Raw genomic sequence first — 18,119 nt, 5'->3', positions numbered from 1 at the left:
ATAATTGCTCTTTTTTTTTTTTTTTTAGTTGGAGTAAGTTATGGGGATGTGCCTTGTTTCATGGTGATAAATTTCATAAGCTAACATTTTCAAATTCTGTTCAGTGATGTTTCTCATACTTGTCTCAATGTTGTGGTATCAATTATGAATTCAAATAACCATAGATATTTTTATTTTATTGTTGCTGTTAAAAACAAAAATGATGAAATATGGGGGGGTGGAATTTCTGTCAATGTGTTCTTTTAATCTCTACTTTTATTTTATTACAGAAACATATACCTTATTGGGAAATTCTTTTGGTTTCCCATGCGTTTTTCCATTTAAATATAACAACAAGTGGTATTATGAGTGTACCAGGGATGGAAGGGAATTTGACTGGTGTGCCACAACAAGCTACTATGAACAAGATGAAAAATGGGGGTTTTGCCCAAATGCTGGTAAGATGTTGCTTCTCCCTCCCTCCTAGAGTATCCATGATCCTTATGAATAATTCTAGCATGGACTCTATTTTGGAATATAAGATTACTCCTATTAGAGAGGAATGTCTCTTAAAAAAAAAAAAAAAAAAAAAAAGAGAGAGAGAGAGAAAACTTGAGGCTTTAATATAATCTACCACGTATGGTCTTTGGAGACCCAAGTCCCAGAAGCACAACTCCACGAGGTGTGCTGCAGGATGTGAAGTGCTCACTGCTCGGTGCCACCCATTGACCTTGCCCTGCAGCTAACCCACGGCTGTCTCTGCTCTCTTCAGCAGTCCATAGGGGGTTTCCCTGGAGCATGTGAAGGAGGGATTGCTCCTGCAGTTAGATTATGCTTTTGACTTCATTCTATCTTTTATATTCATTTTCTCCCAGGCGCTCTTTGGACACTTATGTTTTGGATCTAAAACACTTAGAAGCAATATTTTTGAAAATATTTTTTGAAAGATTTTGGACACATGGTATTCATGAATATTAAAATTATAAATAGCAACTTGTAGCTTCTTCCATAAATATGTAAAAAATATCTTCTATCAGCAGAAGTGGTTTGGAAAAGCCCTCCCCGTTCAGGCTGTGTCTCAGATCTCTGGTCCAAAGCATGTTATAAACAGCTGGAAATGTGATTTCCTAATGGGAATTTCATGGGAATTTCCAGGGAACTATTATAATGAGGAGTATTTTCAGCCCTGCTTCTATATTCTAATTATAATAGTTTTAATCTCTTGAGTACTGGGTAGAAGGAGATCCAGGTGACTGCTCCTCTATAAGTTGGGTGAGGCACTATTGTGACTATTCCAACATCCAGCTTTAGGAACAAATGATCAGCTGGTGCGAATTAAAATGTAGCTCTGTTGGCTTCATGCAAGCTGTGAAAATCACCACCAGCTGCAGATGAGCTCCTGAGAATTTATCAACCACCTGAAAAATGAAGCAGTGTTTTATTCAGCTTGTGTCCTATTTCCATACATACTTTAACAAAGGAACACTGGAGTTCATCATCATGCTTCCGCTGAGATGCTAATGTCATTAATTAAATTTCTAAAGATGCTGTACTTCTGATTAGCTTGTAGCCTTGTGCTGTTGGTAACGAATCTCTTTCTGAGCAGAGAGTGGCTGCGATGCTTTTTGGAAGAAGAACCCTGCTACGAACCTCTGCTACCAGTTCAACGTGGCATCCGTGCTGTCATGGCATGAGGCACGGGCTGCGTGCCAGATGCAAGGAGGAGATCTGCTCAGCATCACCAGCCTGGAAGAGCAGAGCTACATCAGTGAATTAAGCCGTGAGTACACAAAGCACACTGCTAACAGTGGATGTAGGCACATGCTTAGTGTGTTCCATGGGATTGCTGTCTTGGAAGGCTGTTGAATTTTGTTGTAGCCTTTGGAAAGGTGCAGAGTGCACTTTGAAGCAGGAGTCTTCTGTCCCCAGTGTGAGGATGGGTTGTGCTCCTCTGGGAAATGGGTCGGCTTGACTTTATCTGGGGACCATGTAAGAAGCCTGTGGTTAGATTTTCATTTTGCCAGTGAAAAGCTTTGGAGTCTCTCCCATTGCTGCTGGCAAGGCTTTGTCACATAGCACACCTAAGTACCTGACAAAGTGAGAATGAAGGTAAGTTACAGCCTTAATAATCCAAGTTCAAAAGCAGTGGTATGTGTTACGTGAGGCTGTAATATTCTTAATTCCTGCTCGCACAGTGACTTTTATTCATATTTGCAGCTGTGGTTATGGACATGTGGCTTGTTAGGTGTTTGTTTTTGTTTTCTTTGAGAATTATAGAGATGTTTACCTTCTCAGCAGTGCACCATAGTGTCATTTTATTCCTGCAAGGTTTCCTTTGCAAACTGTACTTCACCAAATCTGAAATACTGGAATATTCCTGCAGGCTTGAAATAAATTACCTTTATAGGGGGGGAAAAAAAAAAGCTTTGTTTTTATAAACAGATAGTATTCCCTCTTTGATAAGCTCCTTCGTGTCCTGCATGTAGAACGTCTCAGACCAGTTCTGCATAGTCCTCTGATGGCATTGCTTTTGTGGCTGTTTTGGTGTTGGTGAAGAGGACTGAGTGAAGGACCGGGCACTAAAACCGTGTTGTGAAAGGCAGCTTCAGGTTTCTTTCCCATTGCTTCCCATTATTGCTGGTTTTCAATTGCAGGATATAAGCTAACAGGAAGTTTTTAAAATAATTTCATTAGCTTTTTGATATGTATACAGGCTGTAGAGGGACTGGAAGTTGTTTGTTTTGTGTCTGACAGCAGGCTGAGACAGGCTGGCGTTTCTGTAGCTCGTGTTAGAGATGTAATATCTAAGGCCACCAACAGCTTACGTGGGGAGGGTTTGCAGGATGGGCAGTTGAAGGGATGCAGACCTTTTGAATTTATCCCTCCTCAGCTGTGTTGATTAACAAACCAATAGACTTTTTCCAAGGACAGGAAAAAAAAATAAGTCTGAGCCTTCTGGAGAAAGTGTGAAACTTTGTTTTACTCTGATTGTAACAAGTCAGGACAGTGTATCTATACCCATAGATATTTTAAAACAGGGGAATGTGTAAAGTGTCACTTTGTTTATTTTTTTCTGTTTCAGGGCAGTTAAATGCCACAGACATCATGCTTTGGACAGGCCTGAATAGACTGGGAGAAGATACTGGTTGGCAGTGGTCAGATGGAGCGCCACTGATGTTTGTGAACTGGAGAGCAAGTATGAGATATTTCTTTTGGATTTGTTACAGCAGTGTAATTACATGCTCTCTGTAATTGCAGCACAAGAGAGCTGTTAGTACAGCTACGTTTGAAAAGTGAATCAAGTGGACCAGTGTACCTCTCTTTTTGTAGACGTATCTATTCATATTCATGAACTAAAGCCCATTCTAGGGATGTGGGTGGCATCCATGGAGATGCATTTATTCAAAGCGTTAATGATATAGTCCTGTCATTTGCTTTTAAGGGTATTTTTGAGATTCCAGCTGCATATTTAAAAACTATGTTCTAGCTGGTTGCGTGGAGGAAAGGAGTTTTAATTTGTTTACATGAACATGCTGCAATTAACACTAGCACATTAACATGAGCTTTGAGATTTGGTTTGCTGCATTTTGAAGTCTGTCCTCCAGCACATGTAACATTGACACCAGAACTGGATTTAGCCTCTCATCTGATAGCAGCAGGCAAGGAAATATTGCCATATATATGTAAGCAGTGGTTAACGTTCAGTTGTCCATAGGGTTGGTGTAACACTCCTAGAAGTTTGGGTGTGCAGGGCTGATTATGTACATTTGTTCAATAAGAATACAGCGCCATTTTACAAGAACTGAATTTTTTTAATTGCATGCTTCTCAAAAAAAAAAAATGCATTTGCAGATGTCTCTGATGACCGTTTTAGCGAAAATCATTGTGTGGTGATTAATTCAAAATTGAAGTACGGCTGGCAAAGTTACTTGTGTGAATCTGGATTGCCTTTTGTATGCAAGAAATATTTAAGTAAGACAAAGCATGAAACATTTGGTAAGTATCTCAATTTTAATGTGTCCTTTTTGTGAGTATGGATGGAGAACAAGAGGAAGCTACCTGAATATAAATTTATGAGAACAGTCTTAGCTGCAGTATAGGCTTGCTAGTTTAAGTTGAATGCCATTTACATTAACTGAAGTGGTAACACTTTCTTCTGTTCAAATGCAGTTCTGGGTAACATGTTAAGAGTCTTAAAACTGACAAATCACTTTAATATGCATAGCATTTAATTGGTTCCTTACATCATCAGAGGTTTACAGAATGCTTTCTCTTTATATTACAACAGGGCAACACTTCTGAGTTTAAAAATAGGCTTTCAGCTTAGAAGGGAATTAGCCCATTGCCCACAGAAGATAAAGTAGCATAAATGCAGTTATTTTTATGACGTGCTATGCTTTTCATATACCAAAAAAGCAAAGTGTTTATATAATGACTGTAAGGTGTATAGTATGTAGAGTGTCTCAGATGCCCCTTCTGTGGGAAATTTAAATGCAATTTTGTATTTATTGGAATGTTAATTTCTGTTTTGATAAGAAAAGTTAGATAGGTTGAACTTTTTCCTGATAAATTATAAAAAAAAAAAAGTTTCCCTACTTGTTTCAGATACTGAAAAGGGATTTACCAAACTATTTGTAGGTATTGCCTATGAAAAAGCTTCAGCTGGTTTTGGATCAGGCCCAAAGGTAATAAGGCAGATAAAGAAAGTTTTTAATTGAATAACAGTTCTGTAACTGTGTTTGTACTAGTCCAGTGGCCTGAATGGTTGAGTCATAAAATAAGGTGGGAAAAAAATCAGTTTGCATTGTGGGTAGTGATCTGTAGACCATATGTTATGTCCTTAAGATGACTCTGTTTTCAGCACCTGAAGATAAGAAAATAGTCTAATGCAGCACAACCTTTGTATTTCTGTCTAATATACTCTAACCTTGCATGGTTAATTAAAAGATACATGGAAGTATTATGCCACTCGTTGTGATGCTGGCTGGTACCCACACAATCGCAACTGCTATAGACTTCATAAAGAGGAGAAGAGCTGGAACGATGCTTTGATCTCGTGCCAAAGTGACAACAGCAGACTCATTAGTATATCCTCCATGGCAGATGCAGAGCTGCTCCGTAACTTGCTTGAACGTGGTGAGTTTTGAGAATTAGTTTACAGTGTGCTATGTTTCTTGAAGTGTTTCTTCTGTGTAGCCATGTAAAGTTGTTGGCCTTGTAAGCCCAGTATTATGTATCACACCCAGATGAGGTTTACAAAAAAAAGTGTGATGTATGCTTCTTCTAAGAGTCCTTAAAATGTAAGGCACAGCCTTCAATAAACATAATAACAAAATGAACAAAAGCTCTTAGGTGCAACAGTATGAAGAGTTTTGTTGTCGTAACAGTAGCAAATAAGTGTAAATATTTTGTGCCTCAAGCTGACATCCCTAGCCTAGCAGAACTGCATAGTTTGGCCATGAGTTGTAACTTCCCTGAGCTGGGGGCATAGTGACATGTTTTATCAACTCTGTCCCATCAGCTGTGGTTGCAAAGTGGTGCATTATACTGGAATTACTGGACATGATCACGCATTCTCCTCCCTCACACCACCCGTCCTCTCTGTTGTCCTGTTTGTCTTTCTTTGGGAGATTAACCACGGGTCGTCCTCCTCACCTCTGTTAGCACCCTCCATAGATACCAAACACCATTTTTTCCAGAAATGTCGTAGTAGATAGAATTAATTATTGTCAGCTTCAAAATCTGTTGCTGGTGTTTCAGCCCTCCTTTATCCTTCTTTTCTGGAGAAGGGCTTATGTGCCTGAAAGCTCATCTGCTTTCACTAGCTATAGTAGCTAGTCAAGTAAGGCATTACGTCAAACTTCAAGACTCATCTTTCATGGATTACCAACCACTGTGGCTACAACTGAGCTCTCACTGGGACATAAAGCCATTGCTCAGAGAAAACCTAAACCTGAATGAGCCATGAAAGATTATGAAAAGAAATCTTTCCCTTCCATGTCAGGCTTTCTGCCCCATACAAGCTTCAAGAGCATATGCTCTTGATTTGTATTTTTCTGGGTTTCAAAGCATATTACTGCATATGTTGATCTACTTTTGAAACCATTTAGTCTTCAAGGGAAGTAGGATATTATCTCATCAGTAAGGTTTCCTAAAGTTCATACAACTATTTCTTTTTTCATGAAATAAGATAATTCTTATTGAAATCCCATGAATAATTTCAATAGTGGTGTTGATATTACAGGAACAATAGGCATCATTTCTTCATCATTAAAATATGAAAAACTTATTCTTTTACAGAAAACATAACTGAAACATGGATTGGGTTATACAGTAATAATACCCCAGTTGTTTTCAAGTGGTCAGATAGCACCCCAGTAAAGCTGTCCAACTGGCACAGCCAAGAACCTAATACCTTTCAAAGAACAGGACAACTCTGTGTTTCAGCACAAGGATCTGTAAGTTTTCTTTTCCTTTTGAAAGAACAAGACAGACACTCTTATTTCACCTCACAATAATTTATTTTCTCACTATGTATACTCTTGTAAACCATGACCTGCAGTATGACTTTGTCTTTTTATTCCTAATATATTCAAGCTGAAATAAAAATAACGTAGCCTTTAGAAACCAGTACATTTTGCTGTGCTGCTACACAGAAAAGTTAATTATTATTTTTGAGGTTGATTTAAAAAAAAAAAATTATATACGTAAAGCTTGCCAAATGGAAGCAAGCAAATATTCATAGGTATTTTGATAAAGACAAAGTAATTTAAAATCAAAGTAGTGTATCGTATAATTCATGACTCATTAGTTCCAGTTTTTAAAGCTTCAAGTTGATATTTTGAAAAATGTTCAACTGTGCTAACTCTAAGGTGCTGTCAACATTTATAACTTTCATGAAGCATCTTTCAAAAACAGGGAGTAGCATAGATCTACATAAAACTATAGATGTTGAGAGTGGTAAGATTGACCCCAAATCAGTCAGGTGTTGTAAGATTGGGAGTAACATTCAAATAAGCTTAGACTAGGCCCTGTTGAACCATGACAGGCAGCATTTTTCTTAATTTGGTCATAAATGTACTTTACTTTTACAATTTACAATACTTACATATGCTCAGACCTGATTTAAGTGGCACTATAGTTCAGTTTTTCGGTAAAGTAAATTTTGTGAAAGCATGAAAGCTGTATCAAGAAGTGTTTTCTGTTGTTTCTCCAGCAGTAGGTCCAAGTTGCAATCTTGAATTCATAGATAAGAAAGCCAAAACAATTACAACAACCTGGTAAAGTCAGCTCTCATTTGAAGCAGAAAATGGTAAAAGCCTGGTTTTAGACACACAAAACTACATTTTACTAATTTTACAAGTGTAAGCAAACAAATGAAAGCATAAAACACAGTTGTGGAAAAGAAGATTCAGAATTGGTACATGTCCAGTATTCATAGATGTCTAAAAGTTGTATTATACAAATGCTGTAGTATTTTGAGTAAGGGCTGTTCAAAGATAAATGTTAATCTTACAAAGAACTACAGTGGATGGGAAGGAGGTTCAGTATATGATTCTGAAAAGCATTCTGGCATGCCTATAGTTTTAGTTAATTAAAATGTATTACATCCCAAGGAGTGATTCAAAGAGACAAACTCCTTTGTGTGATTGTCAACAGGACTTTTCAGATCAGTGTTGGTAGAAGTAAGTGATCTATCTAAAGGTAAATAAAGAAATAGAGTGAGAAAAAATATTCAGTTGCTTGTTGCTATTAAAAAGTTAAAATAGGAAGAGAAGTTGTATAATCTAACATCTGTGTATTACATATGTATGAGAATGGGTATGTAGAGAACATACTTTTTTTTCCTCCCCCTCAGGAGGGACATTGGAAAGTTAAAAAATGTGAAGACGGATCTTTCTATGTTTGCAAAAAAGCAGGGGAATTTAATAATGTTTCTTCTGAGATGGAATCAAGTTGTCCAGAGGTAAGGGAGTTATTTTTTTTTTTTTGTTTGTTTGTTTCAGAACCTTACTGATAAAACAGAATTATAAATAGAGGTGTAGAGTATACGGATGTCAGTGAGTAGATAGATAATTTTCGTTTTTCATACTGAAGACATGCATGTTTTGCTAGGAAAAATCTCATTGTTTGCCTTAAAAATATGTAAACTAAAATGTAAGGTAAGATTAAAAGCTTTCTCCAAATGCCTCTCATGGTTCGTTGCATTGTCAGCAGTTGTGACCCAAGTTCCTATTTCTTTCTAGATCAAAAGTGAAAACCCTTTTGTACACCATCTGTGCAAATAATGGCTGTTATATGATGCCTCATCCCACACATGGTTTTCATACATTTAAAAGGAATGTCAGGGTGAAAAACAATCGGTTTCATTGACACGGAGAATGAACTCTTCCACTCATACATTAGCATTCCTTTTACTTTCAAGCAAAAACGGGAAGGAGCACAGCTAGCTACCTAATAGGACATTACAATATGTTTTCAGGCTTTTAGGCTTGACATTTTGCTAGTAATAGGTAACTCTTTAAAGTATGATTTTATTTGCCATTGCTTCCTTTCCCTATGTATACAACAGTGTAAACAACAAACTTGTGGAATTTATGTTCTTAAAATATTGTCATTCAAAACTCTGGAGAAGTTCTGTGAACCTCTTCTCCTTTTTCTATCTTTAGGTCATTTTCTTCCCTTTTTTTTTTTTTTTTTTTTTTCATTTTTTTTTGCCTCTTTTCATAATTCAGTTAAATTGTAAGAAAGTGGAAGCTAAACTGTCCGGAGCCGGATGCTGTTTTTCCCCAGATGTATAGCATTCTGGTCATATCATTACTGCTTTGTTCCAGGTTAAAATTACCAAAAGTTTAGGATGATTGATTCATTTGGACCAATGTATTTTATCACTCAAGAATGCCATGTGTTAAAAGTGTTAAGAAAAGTTTGTTAAAGTCCTGACCATGTGAAAAAATGTGCTGAGCATCAGGACTTCCAGTTGTAGTTAGGAGCTGACAGCACTTGAACTTTGGGTACCGCACAGGACTGAGATTTAAGAGTCATTGGTTTTAAGTAGTTTGGTATGCTCTGGCAAGCTTCCTGTTCAGGATAAATTTCTGCTTGTTAATGTTTCATACCCTCTAGAAATACATGTACATAGTGAATGCTCTTACAGACTGTTGATTTCTACAGATTCTTTTCTTTCTGACACGAAAGAGTCATATTTATTTAATCAAGGTAAATCAGTTCTAAGCTTACTGAAAGCTGCCTTTTATTTCAGACATTTTGTCTTAACAATACTCTTTTAATATTCAATATATATATTTTTGTTACTTGTCAACCTAGTTTTCTAGGGCTAGCTCTTTATTTCGTACAGTTACACTTTTTTCTTTTTTTTTTTTTCTGTTGCTAATCTACCCTAAATGTATAGAGTACCTATTGGTGTTTCTCACATTTGATCTTTTGCTTCGTTAACCTGTTACTGTCATTCATGTGTGATGGTTGATAGACTCAGGGAGCTTTGGCCTTGGGCATAATTATTTATTTTTACAAAGCTTTATAGTCTTATCTGTTATTACTGAGCTTTTATCTCATGTTAATTTTATGGCTTGTGAATTGGATGAACTAGTCCTTAAAATTCTCTGTGGTTCTGCTGAGTGAAGTTTTTGCAATATCAAGTTATGGCAGAAACCTACACTTCTGTCTTTTGAAAACACAAGAAGTGTTAAGAAGTTTTTTCCCTTAGCAGGTCAACTCTTCTTTTTTCCTAGTTGGCAGGCTATTAGTGACAATAAACATTATATTGCAAAGGTCACATTCTCTATGCGGTTTTCCCCAAAACTGAAATAACAGCTTTAGACATTTTCTTTAAATCAGCTTTTGAAACAGGCGGTGGAGTTGTCAGCTGTTTGATAATTGAGTTGGGAGTTTCTGTGTACAGAACTGACAATATTGGTACTGGTAACTTTCTTCAGTCTTCTACACTTCAATTAGTGCCTTAAAAGATAACAGTATAGTACTAAATCAAGCATTTGTCTGCGTGGATGTTGTAGCAGGAGAGAACTGCACTTTTGAGAAGAGAATTGCTATTAAAGCTAAAAAAACTCATAAAGAGATGGACAACTGCTCAGAATAAGGGTCCATCCAGGTCATGCTCTGCTTCCCAGCAGTGGCCACAAGCAATGTCTGGGGAAGAGCAGAAAAGGGCAAATGTGGGTAACACATCCCCCAATTTCCCTTGACCTCCGACCATTCAGGGTATTTCCAGAGCCTTTTATGATTTGTGTATCTAAGAGCTCACACTGGATTTCCCCTCCAAGTGCTTGTCCAATTTTCTCTTGAACTCATTCTAATTCTTTGAGTTTACATTACTTACTGATATCTATAAATCTGCTACCCTTTGTGTGGAAAAACGCTATCTTCCATGTTGAATCCACCTCCTGCTTGCTCAGCGTCATTTGTTATCCCCAAAGTCTCCTGCTGGGGTAGTCACACCTGCCTCCATGGCACTCCTGGTTTTGTAGATGTGTGCAGTACCTTCCTTAAGGCATCGCTTCTCCAGACTGAAGAGACCCAACCTACTTGGTTATTATTTATGTGGAAGCAATTACATATGTTTGGTCATCCTTGTTGCCCTTCTTTTCTAACATCGTTTTTTGAGATTGGGGGCTGCAACTCAAAAAAATGAGAAAAAAAAAAAAAAGATTTTTAAAGGACATAATTGCTTTCTCTGTTCTCGCCCCCATTCTAATTCTTAATGTTTGATCTGACTTACTGACAAAGCTGGTGTTTCCATGGAAGGTAACCCCCAAATCTCATTCCTGTCTGGTAGGAGCAAGGTAGGTGTTCCTAACGGCACAAATGAAATGATTCGGTGGGGACAGGAGAGGTCCCCATAATACATCACATCATATTTATCTGCACTGAATGCCATTTGGTTGACTGATTACTCAGCCTTTAAAGTTTGGAATTTCTCTACCCGTGTTTGCCCTCAATGCAAACTTACCATCATCTAGTTACTCCACAGTTATTATTATTTTTAATAAAGATTAGTGTCAAATTTCTTTCCTCCAGACTTAAGGCACCAAGAAAGCTTTCAGAGGAAGGTTATGAGGTGCCATTTGTTCCCAATTAAAATTTCCAAGAGGTTAGAATGATTGTGTTTACTTAATTTCATGCAATTCACTTGATCACTGGAGGACTCCAGCTGAAGGGAACCAGAGCTTTGCTGTTTCTCACCTGCCCTCCCACGGAGCGCTTGGGTGGCTGTGGGCCAGGCTGGGTGATTTGTTGCTCTGACTGTTTGTATGACAGCCTCTCCCACAGTTAATTCGATTTCTGACCTCTCTACCCTGCCAAAAAGGACAGAGAAGTGGTAATGAGAAGGGGAAATTTGTTGAGTGACTAAACATGCCAAGAGTTGAACAAGGAAGAAACGCACTTGAGCATGCTGTGTGAAGGAGGAGGCCTTGTGTCACCATAGCTATTTTTTTTAAAAAGCTTTTTCTGTAGTTGCCAGGAATGGTATAGAGGAGCTTTTTAGTCAATAGTTTAAACCTCTTCCACCCCCAAATCCCAGAGTTTACATACATATTTCAATTTACACTTGAAGACAAAGGGCATAGGTAATGCTTTTTTTTTTTTTTTTTTTTAAAGCAACTTAACTGAATTTAACAGGGCAATGTTTACCTTGCACTTCAGATATTCAATATCAGGAATGAGCTACCACAGCTATAAACCAGAGTGCTACTACATGCTTCGTGCCAAAAAGCTTGGCATACACCCCCAGACTAAGTCAGTAAATCAATGTTCAAAGTATAAAATGCAAACAGAAGTAGTGTGTGGAGGGAGTGCCTTTAAGTTGCCCATATCTTCGTCCTGCCCATGAAAGATGTTGCCGCCTGTGTGTATTTAGCCAGTTTTTGCACAGTTTAAGGATTTCAATTTTATTTCATTAAGTTCACCCACCTTTTCAGTGACCTTTTGAGGGTAAGTGTTCTGGAGCCACAGTGGAAAGGAAGAGGGCTGTAGGGTCACAAGTGACGAAGACAGAAACAACAAAAGGGGATCAAGTTTTTAACAGCAATATAATAATCTATAAAACAATGTTCATTTCTTTAAAGGGATGGGAAAGACATGGTGGATATTGTTACAAAATCGACAGTACCCCTCGAAGTTTTGAACATGCTTCCAGTGGTTATTTCTGCCCATCTGCACTTGTATCAGTAACAAACAGGTAGTTAATCCTATCAGACAGTGTGAAGATGCTTCTAACAAGAGCTATTCTAACTTCAGAAAGCATTGCATGGCAAAAGATACTACTATTATGAAATATTGTTTGTGTGAGAGTTGAGCATAATTACTAACATTGGTGAGAATAAATGTTTGTTCTGCTTTATTTTTTAATTGAAAATAATTTTAGTAAAAAGCAGTTGTTAGTCTACTTTAGATGTATAGCAATGTGCACACGTTAGCATGCAGGAATCTAAACAAAGCACTTTATACAAAGGTATGTAACATCTTTAAGAAATTTTATCAGTGTACTTGGAAGCTATACTGAAAAATGACAGTGCGTTTAACTTTTGTGATCAAAATCTTTAAGATTTTAATCCAAATCAATTACTGTTTTATAAATGTTTTTATTTAGTTTTACATTTTACATGAATCCTCAGCAAACCCAGGGGAGAGCGTATATGTTCGAAGAGCATCTGACCTCTGTCTTCCTTTTTTTTCTATCTACCTATATTCCAGCCTCAGCAAAGCCTTCTTCTCCTCAGATGTCCAGATGCTTGGATTTTCTCTGGTCTGTTTATGACTTACCCTATATGTTGGATTCCAATTAGTTTGACATACTGCTATTTCAAATAGATATATATTATGCATGCTTTAATCTACACATATTTGTTTTTTAAAAAAATCACAACAGTAACAACAAAAACAAACAAAAAAGCCTTAAAGAGAAAATCTTCCATCCCTTTAGGACTCTGGGGAAGCACTGTGACCACTCATAATCAGATGTGCGATAGCTAGAAACTTCAGGAAAACATGGGCTACCCAACATAAGGTTTTAAATTAATGGAAATTTGGCCTGCTAGGTGATTTCAGGATTGTGCAAAATAAATACGATGGTATACTGCAATGCAGCAATAATTCTTACTAAGAGAATAAAGGAAAAATTCTGGGCAGCTGAGTGTTTACAACTCAAACTTGAAAGGGAGCTAAGGGCATGCTGCACATCACTGGAAGCATGTGTTCTATGTTTTTCTCTTTACTTGTTTTTATTTTATTTTTGCTGGGTGTAGCCATCACTGTTTATTACGTTAGTTTCCAGTTCCAATGTTGGAGCAACAAAGGAAGCTAGGTTAGCTTAAATTTTAATTACTGCATAGCTTTGTTGCTCTGATGTGACAAATATAAAAACTGCTCAGTGTGTTGATCCTGAAACATTCATCAAAATTATATTGGATAGAACGAGTTGATGTAAAAAGAGAACATGCAAAGGAAATAAAAAATAAATAAAGAAGTTCTCAGTCACTCAGTGTTACAGATACATTCAGATTTTTACATTAACATCATTCTTACGGTATTTAGCAGTTCTTTTCACAATCTGGAGGAAAAAAATAGAGAAGTTTTATAAGTCTTTATCAAGCTGAGAACTTTAACATGTATATTTTCATAAGCTGATTAAATGTGCTTATAAACTAAAACATTTTTGTATAATGCTATACCAATTATATCTGAATAAATTACATTGAAGTGACAAGGGGTTGCTGTATGCAACCATTATTGCTTGAAAAAGATCTAAATGTCTCATCTAAGTTTCTAAATGAATAAATTTCAGAAGGAAAAACTAATTGCTTCTGCAGTCAAAACAGCTTGGAACAGCTGGTGCTTTGAATCCTTCAGCTCTGATTTTTAGTGCCATTTTGTGTGTCCAGTTCTAATAAGATACTTCTGTGCTAAAGCTTTTGCTTTTCTTTATTCTGTATCTTTTTGTGACCCTACTATCTTTTCTACTTTAAAGACTTCCTTACTTTTATCTGTTCATCATGAATGTATTCTGTTTTAACATTTTGTAGCATAAGCATTGAGAGATTTCAATGTATGGTTCCTTGAATGTGCACAAATGCTGGAGAGCAAAAAATAAAAAGGAAGAAGAAGGAGGAAAAAATATGCTTGCTTTATACTACAGAGTTTTGTGTGAAATTTACCACAGAATTCTGTAAAGAAAATTAAATACATTTTAGATATTTTTCTATTCTTGGGTGATTACATTTTTTCATGATGCCTACTTGCCACAACACCAATTGACCTATATTCTAACAAGCTTTTTGTCCTGATCATTTTGTTAAGGTTTGAACAAGCTTTTATCACCAGCATGATCCGTAGCATGGTAAAATCTGAGAGAACTTATTTTTGGATAGGTCTGCAAGACCTTAATAACACAGGAGAATACTTCTGGCTAACAACAGATGGGAAGAATCACTCTGTGAGCTACGCAAACTGGAACAAGCATCAGCCACGTGAGTAATGCACTGATTTAAAAACAAAACCAAAAAACAAAACAAAACAAAAATTACTTGTGGGGAGCAAAAAACTCACTACACATGGTTTGCCATTTTGGCATTTTATATGAAGAAGAGAGTATCGATTGTCTTACGTACATTTCTGACAATAAGGACACTGTGTGGAGGTTTTTTTTTCTTCTTCCTCTTCAGTTTGCTGATACTTAGTTTGCTTGTTTGATTTTTTTTTTTTTTTTTTTGCTTTATAGTAATACAAAGGAAAACATTACAGGAAAATAGAAATGAAAAAATTAAATAGCAGGTTAATGTACAGAACATTTGAACATTCAAATATGACCACCAATGTTGTTGCCAAGCTTTTGACTCTTTAGATGACTAGAATTTAAGTTCTTCATCTTTTGAAGCATAAACCTCTTAAATGTACCTGAGAAGGAGACATGAAAATAAATACATGCCATTTCACTAATTTCTTCCAAGTTTTTGACTCTACATTTATTGCTTTACTACTGCAGTTTGTTAAAGTACTATTTTAAGTCACATTTTATCACCTGCATTTTGTGAAAGGAATCCTTTGTTCATTTTGCAAGCTCAAGTCAGCCAAGACAGGCTTACAACCTGGTCACTGACCAGAGAACTTGCTATCTTTGTAATCCCATCAAGGTTTTATATAGAACCGGATGCCAATAAAACAGACATTTCACCAAAAATTCACAAAATTCCAGTGCTTTATTCCAGCACTCGATGCTTACTTCTGTGCTTTAGGTCATTCTGGAGGATGCGTGGCAATGCGCGGAGAGAACCCTGTTGGTTATTGGGAGGTAAAAAGCTGTAGGAACTTCAAAGCAATGTCATTGTGCAAGCAAAAAATCAATTCCTATGAAGAACCTGAACTTACTTTTCAAAGACATCTGAGTTCCTGCTACTTTGGATGGGAGTCTGAAGCCAACCTATTCAACTGCTACAAGGTAAGTGGCAAACTTGAATTCAGTTTCTCAGATTCTGCATCAGTGTAGGAATAAACTGTTCCAAAAATATTTAGATAAAACATTTCTTCTACCTAACTGTTACCATCCTTCACTGCATTTTAAAGTGAGTAACAGTCTTTAAGACTTCAATTGGAACTATGTTAGAAATGTGTAAGACTTTATTATAGGAAAAACTGCAAATAATATTTGATTTTTATGGGCTTCTGAAACAACTTGCTCTCCAAAATCAACTGCATTTATGACAGTGTTTATTTTATTGCAGATATTTCACAGTGAAAAAGTTCTGATGAAAAGAACATGGGATGAAGCAGAAACATTATGCCAAGATTTTGGAGCACATCTTGCTAGTTTTTCCCATATCTATGAAGAGACGTTTCTAAACAATTTGTTATATACAATTTTTGATAGGTAAGTACACTTTATTAACATCAAGAAGATTTATTTTAAATGTATTAATCTGTAAAAATAATGTGTGATTTAAGGCCTTCCGTGCTCTTTAATAGTATCTAAGGAAGTCTCTACTCTTGACTCATGAATTTAGAAATGGGTGAAAAGAAGTGTAATACCAACACCGTAACGTGATTGTTTTTGAAGGTGATCTTTGTAGTACGTGTCAAATGACTATTAATGTCAAAGTGTCTTGTGAGCAACATTCACTGTAGAACTGAAGGTTCTGCAATTTGATCCCACTTTAAACATTTTCTTCTTTAAAATACAACCTGACATTTTAGAAACAAAACTAGATACTAAAATATAAATACATGTAATAGAGTATGATATGTTGAGATAAAGAAATGAATGAGTATTTGCACTAATTAAAAAATAATCTGTGAAATAGCTAAGGAAAAAGCGTGTAAGAAGTATTTTTCTGCTCCCATCACAGGACAGAAGAAAGACAATTCTGGATTGGATTTAATAAAAGAAACCCACTTTCTGGAGGGACGTGGCAGTGGTCTGACAGAACACCTGTAAATACATGTATACTATATATTTCAGAAACCTCTCAAGTAGTATCTGTGCATCAGTTCCCCAAAATAAGCCGTGTGAACTGACAAATGTTGGCCAGGAAAGTTCTGCTTTTTTCACAACCACATACTAAATTTAAAATAATTGTTACAGTAGGATTAACATTATACTACTATTAAAACAGCCTGTGCAAACGGGTTGTACAACTGCAAAAGGAATTTAGTAGAATTATAAAGTTTTGTGGATGTGTGCTTTCCTGCAAAGCATGTTGTGGTTAGCCCAGGATATGTCACACTGCATTGTAAAAGATTTCTGAACAAGCATGTGGATTTTGGAGTACACAGAAGGGTCAGTTTTTGAACTGTAATTAGTTTTCAGCCGTAAGGAACGGTGCCAGCTCTGCCGTCACTACTTAAGTAATTGCAGAATATGAGTGCAAAGTTCAGTCGTGTAAGGTGCTGAACCAAAGCAAAGGCTGTTGGGCTTGGACAACCACTGCTAATCATAGAATCCTAGAATATCCCGAGTTGGAAGGGACCCACAAGGATCATTGAGTCCAACTCCTGGTTCTACACAGCACCACCCAAAATGAAACTGAATGTTGTCCAAATGCTTCTGGGCAAGCTTGGGGCCATGACCACTTCCCTGGGGATACTGTTCCAGTGCCATGTCAAAAAACTATTAGGTTTCATAGCTATGCAATTTCTTTTACAAAGGTGGAGTCTGATTTAAGATAGGAAATTGAACAGGACATTGCAAGAAAATTAGTATGGATCCCATTTTTAATATTATACCACCATAATTTAGGTAATCCTCTAGTTCCCTAGTCTGGAAGTTACTTCTTTATGAAGCACATCTCCATATCCTTCCTTTTTTTCCATTATAATAATTTTGAAATGCTTTATCTTGAATTTTCCTTTAAAAATAATGTCTGTGCTGTTTGCAGGTTGTGTCTTCATTTTTGGAGAGCAAATATGTTGAAGATGATTCAAGAAACTGTGGTGTGTTCAAAGTAAATAAAACAGTCTTTCCTGCTCACTGCAATGAAAAACGTGAATGGATATGCAAAATACCAAAAGGTGAAATTTTAATTAACATACGTTGTATATTACACCGTTGACTTGTAATTCAGAGGAGACAAGAAAAAATATCTAAAAGACTGTTTTTTGTCCAAATCTCCCTATTGGTCTTCTGCATGAAATCATGGCAAAGCTGCATGCAACCATTAGGGTTTGTTGGCCAGTTACAAAGACTTATCTGTGCAGGCAGGTTAAAAATGGGTAGCAATGATTAGTATTTAATTAGCAGGAGTTAACCAAAGTCCTGATGTATAAAAGTTGCTAAAAATGTTAAGATTGCTAGGTGTGGCAATTTTTTTTTCTTTTTTTGTCCCTGGACATGAATAGCAACATTCTTCATCATTTTGATTAAATTCTCACCATGTGGGGAAAGTAATTTCAGTGCAGTATCGCTTCTCATTCTTAATCTGATGTGTTTTAATTTATTTATGTATTTTTGCAGGTGTTAAACCAAAGAATCCAGATTGGTACATAGCTGGTATGAAAACCCTTTTTTAAATTTTTTGTCACATCTTGAAATATTATCATTAAAAAATGTAATTTAAGCTGTTGGTAAAAATAAGTAACTAAACTGTTTTAACCTAAAAATTTAAATTATGTAA

At 36.4% G+C, this 18,119-nt stretch overlaps 1 protein-coding gene across 3 annotated transcripts in view; it reads left to right on the top strand.

Annotated features, from left to right (window-relative positions):
• The window catches only part of PLA2R1 (phospholipase A2 receptor 1), a 44,581-nt gene that overhangs the window by 7,696 nt on the left and 18,766 nt on the right, over window positions 1-18,119 (top strand). For all 3 annotated transcript variants that reach the window (XM_068687660.1, XM_068687661.1, XM_068687658.1), the window contains exons 3-16: window positions 270-437; window positions 1,586-1,759; window positions 3,062-3,175; window positions 3,832-3,975; window positions 4,927-5,115; window positions 6,280-6,437; window positions 7,838-7,945; window positions 12,084-12,196; window positions 14,314-14,483; window positions 15,249-15,451; window positions 15,735-15,880; window positions 16,356-16,440; window positions 17,385-17,517; window positions 17,960-17,995. In XM_068687660.1, the coding sequence (XP_068543761.1) occupies window positions 270-437; window positions 1,586-1,759; window positions 3,062-3,175; window positions 3,832-3,975; window positions 4,927-5,115; window positions 6,280-6,437; window positions 7,838-7,945; window positions 12,084-12,196; window positions 14,314-14,483; window positions 15,249-15,451; window positions 15,735-15,880; window positions 16,356-16,440; window positions 17,385-17,517; window positions 17,960-17,995 (1,941 nt within the window). The remainder of the gene's footprint in view (window positions 1-269; window positions 438-1,585; window positions 1,760-3,061; window positions 3,176-3,831; window positions 3,976-4,926; window positions 5,116-6,279; window positions 6,438-7,837; window positions 7,946-12,083; window positions 12,197-14,313; window positions 14,484-15,248; window positions 15,452-15,734; window positions 15,881-16,355; window positions 16,441-17,384; window positions 17,518-17,959; window positions 17,996-18,119) is intronic.

The sequence above is a fragment of the Anas acuta genome, chromosome 6 (genome assembly GCF_963932015.1).
Source record: "Anas acuta chromosome 6, bAnaAcu1.1, whole genome shotgun sequence".
NCBI lineage: Eukaryota > Metazoa > Chordata > Aves > Anseriformes > Anatidae > Anas > Anas acuta.
The sequence above is the reverse complement of the archived record's forward strand: the minus strand, read 5'-3'. Positions and strand labels throughout refer to the sequence as shown.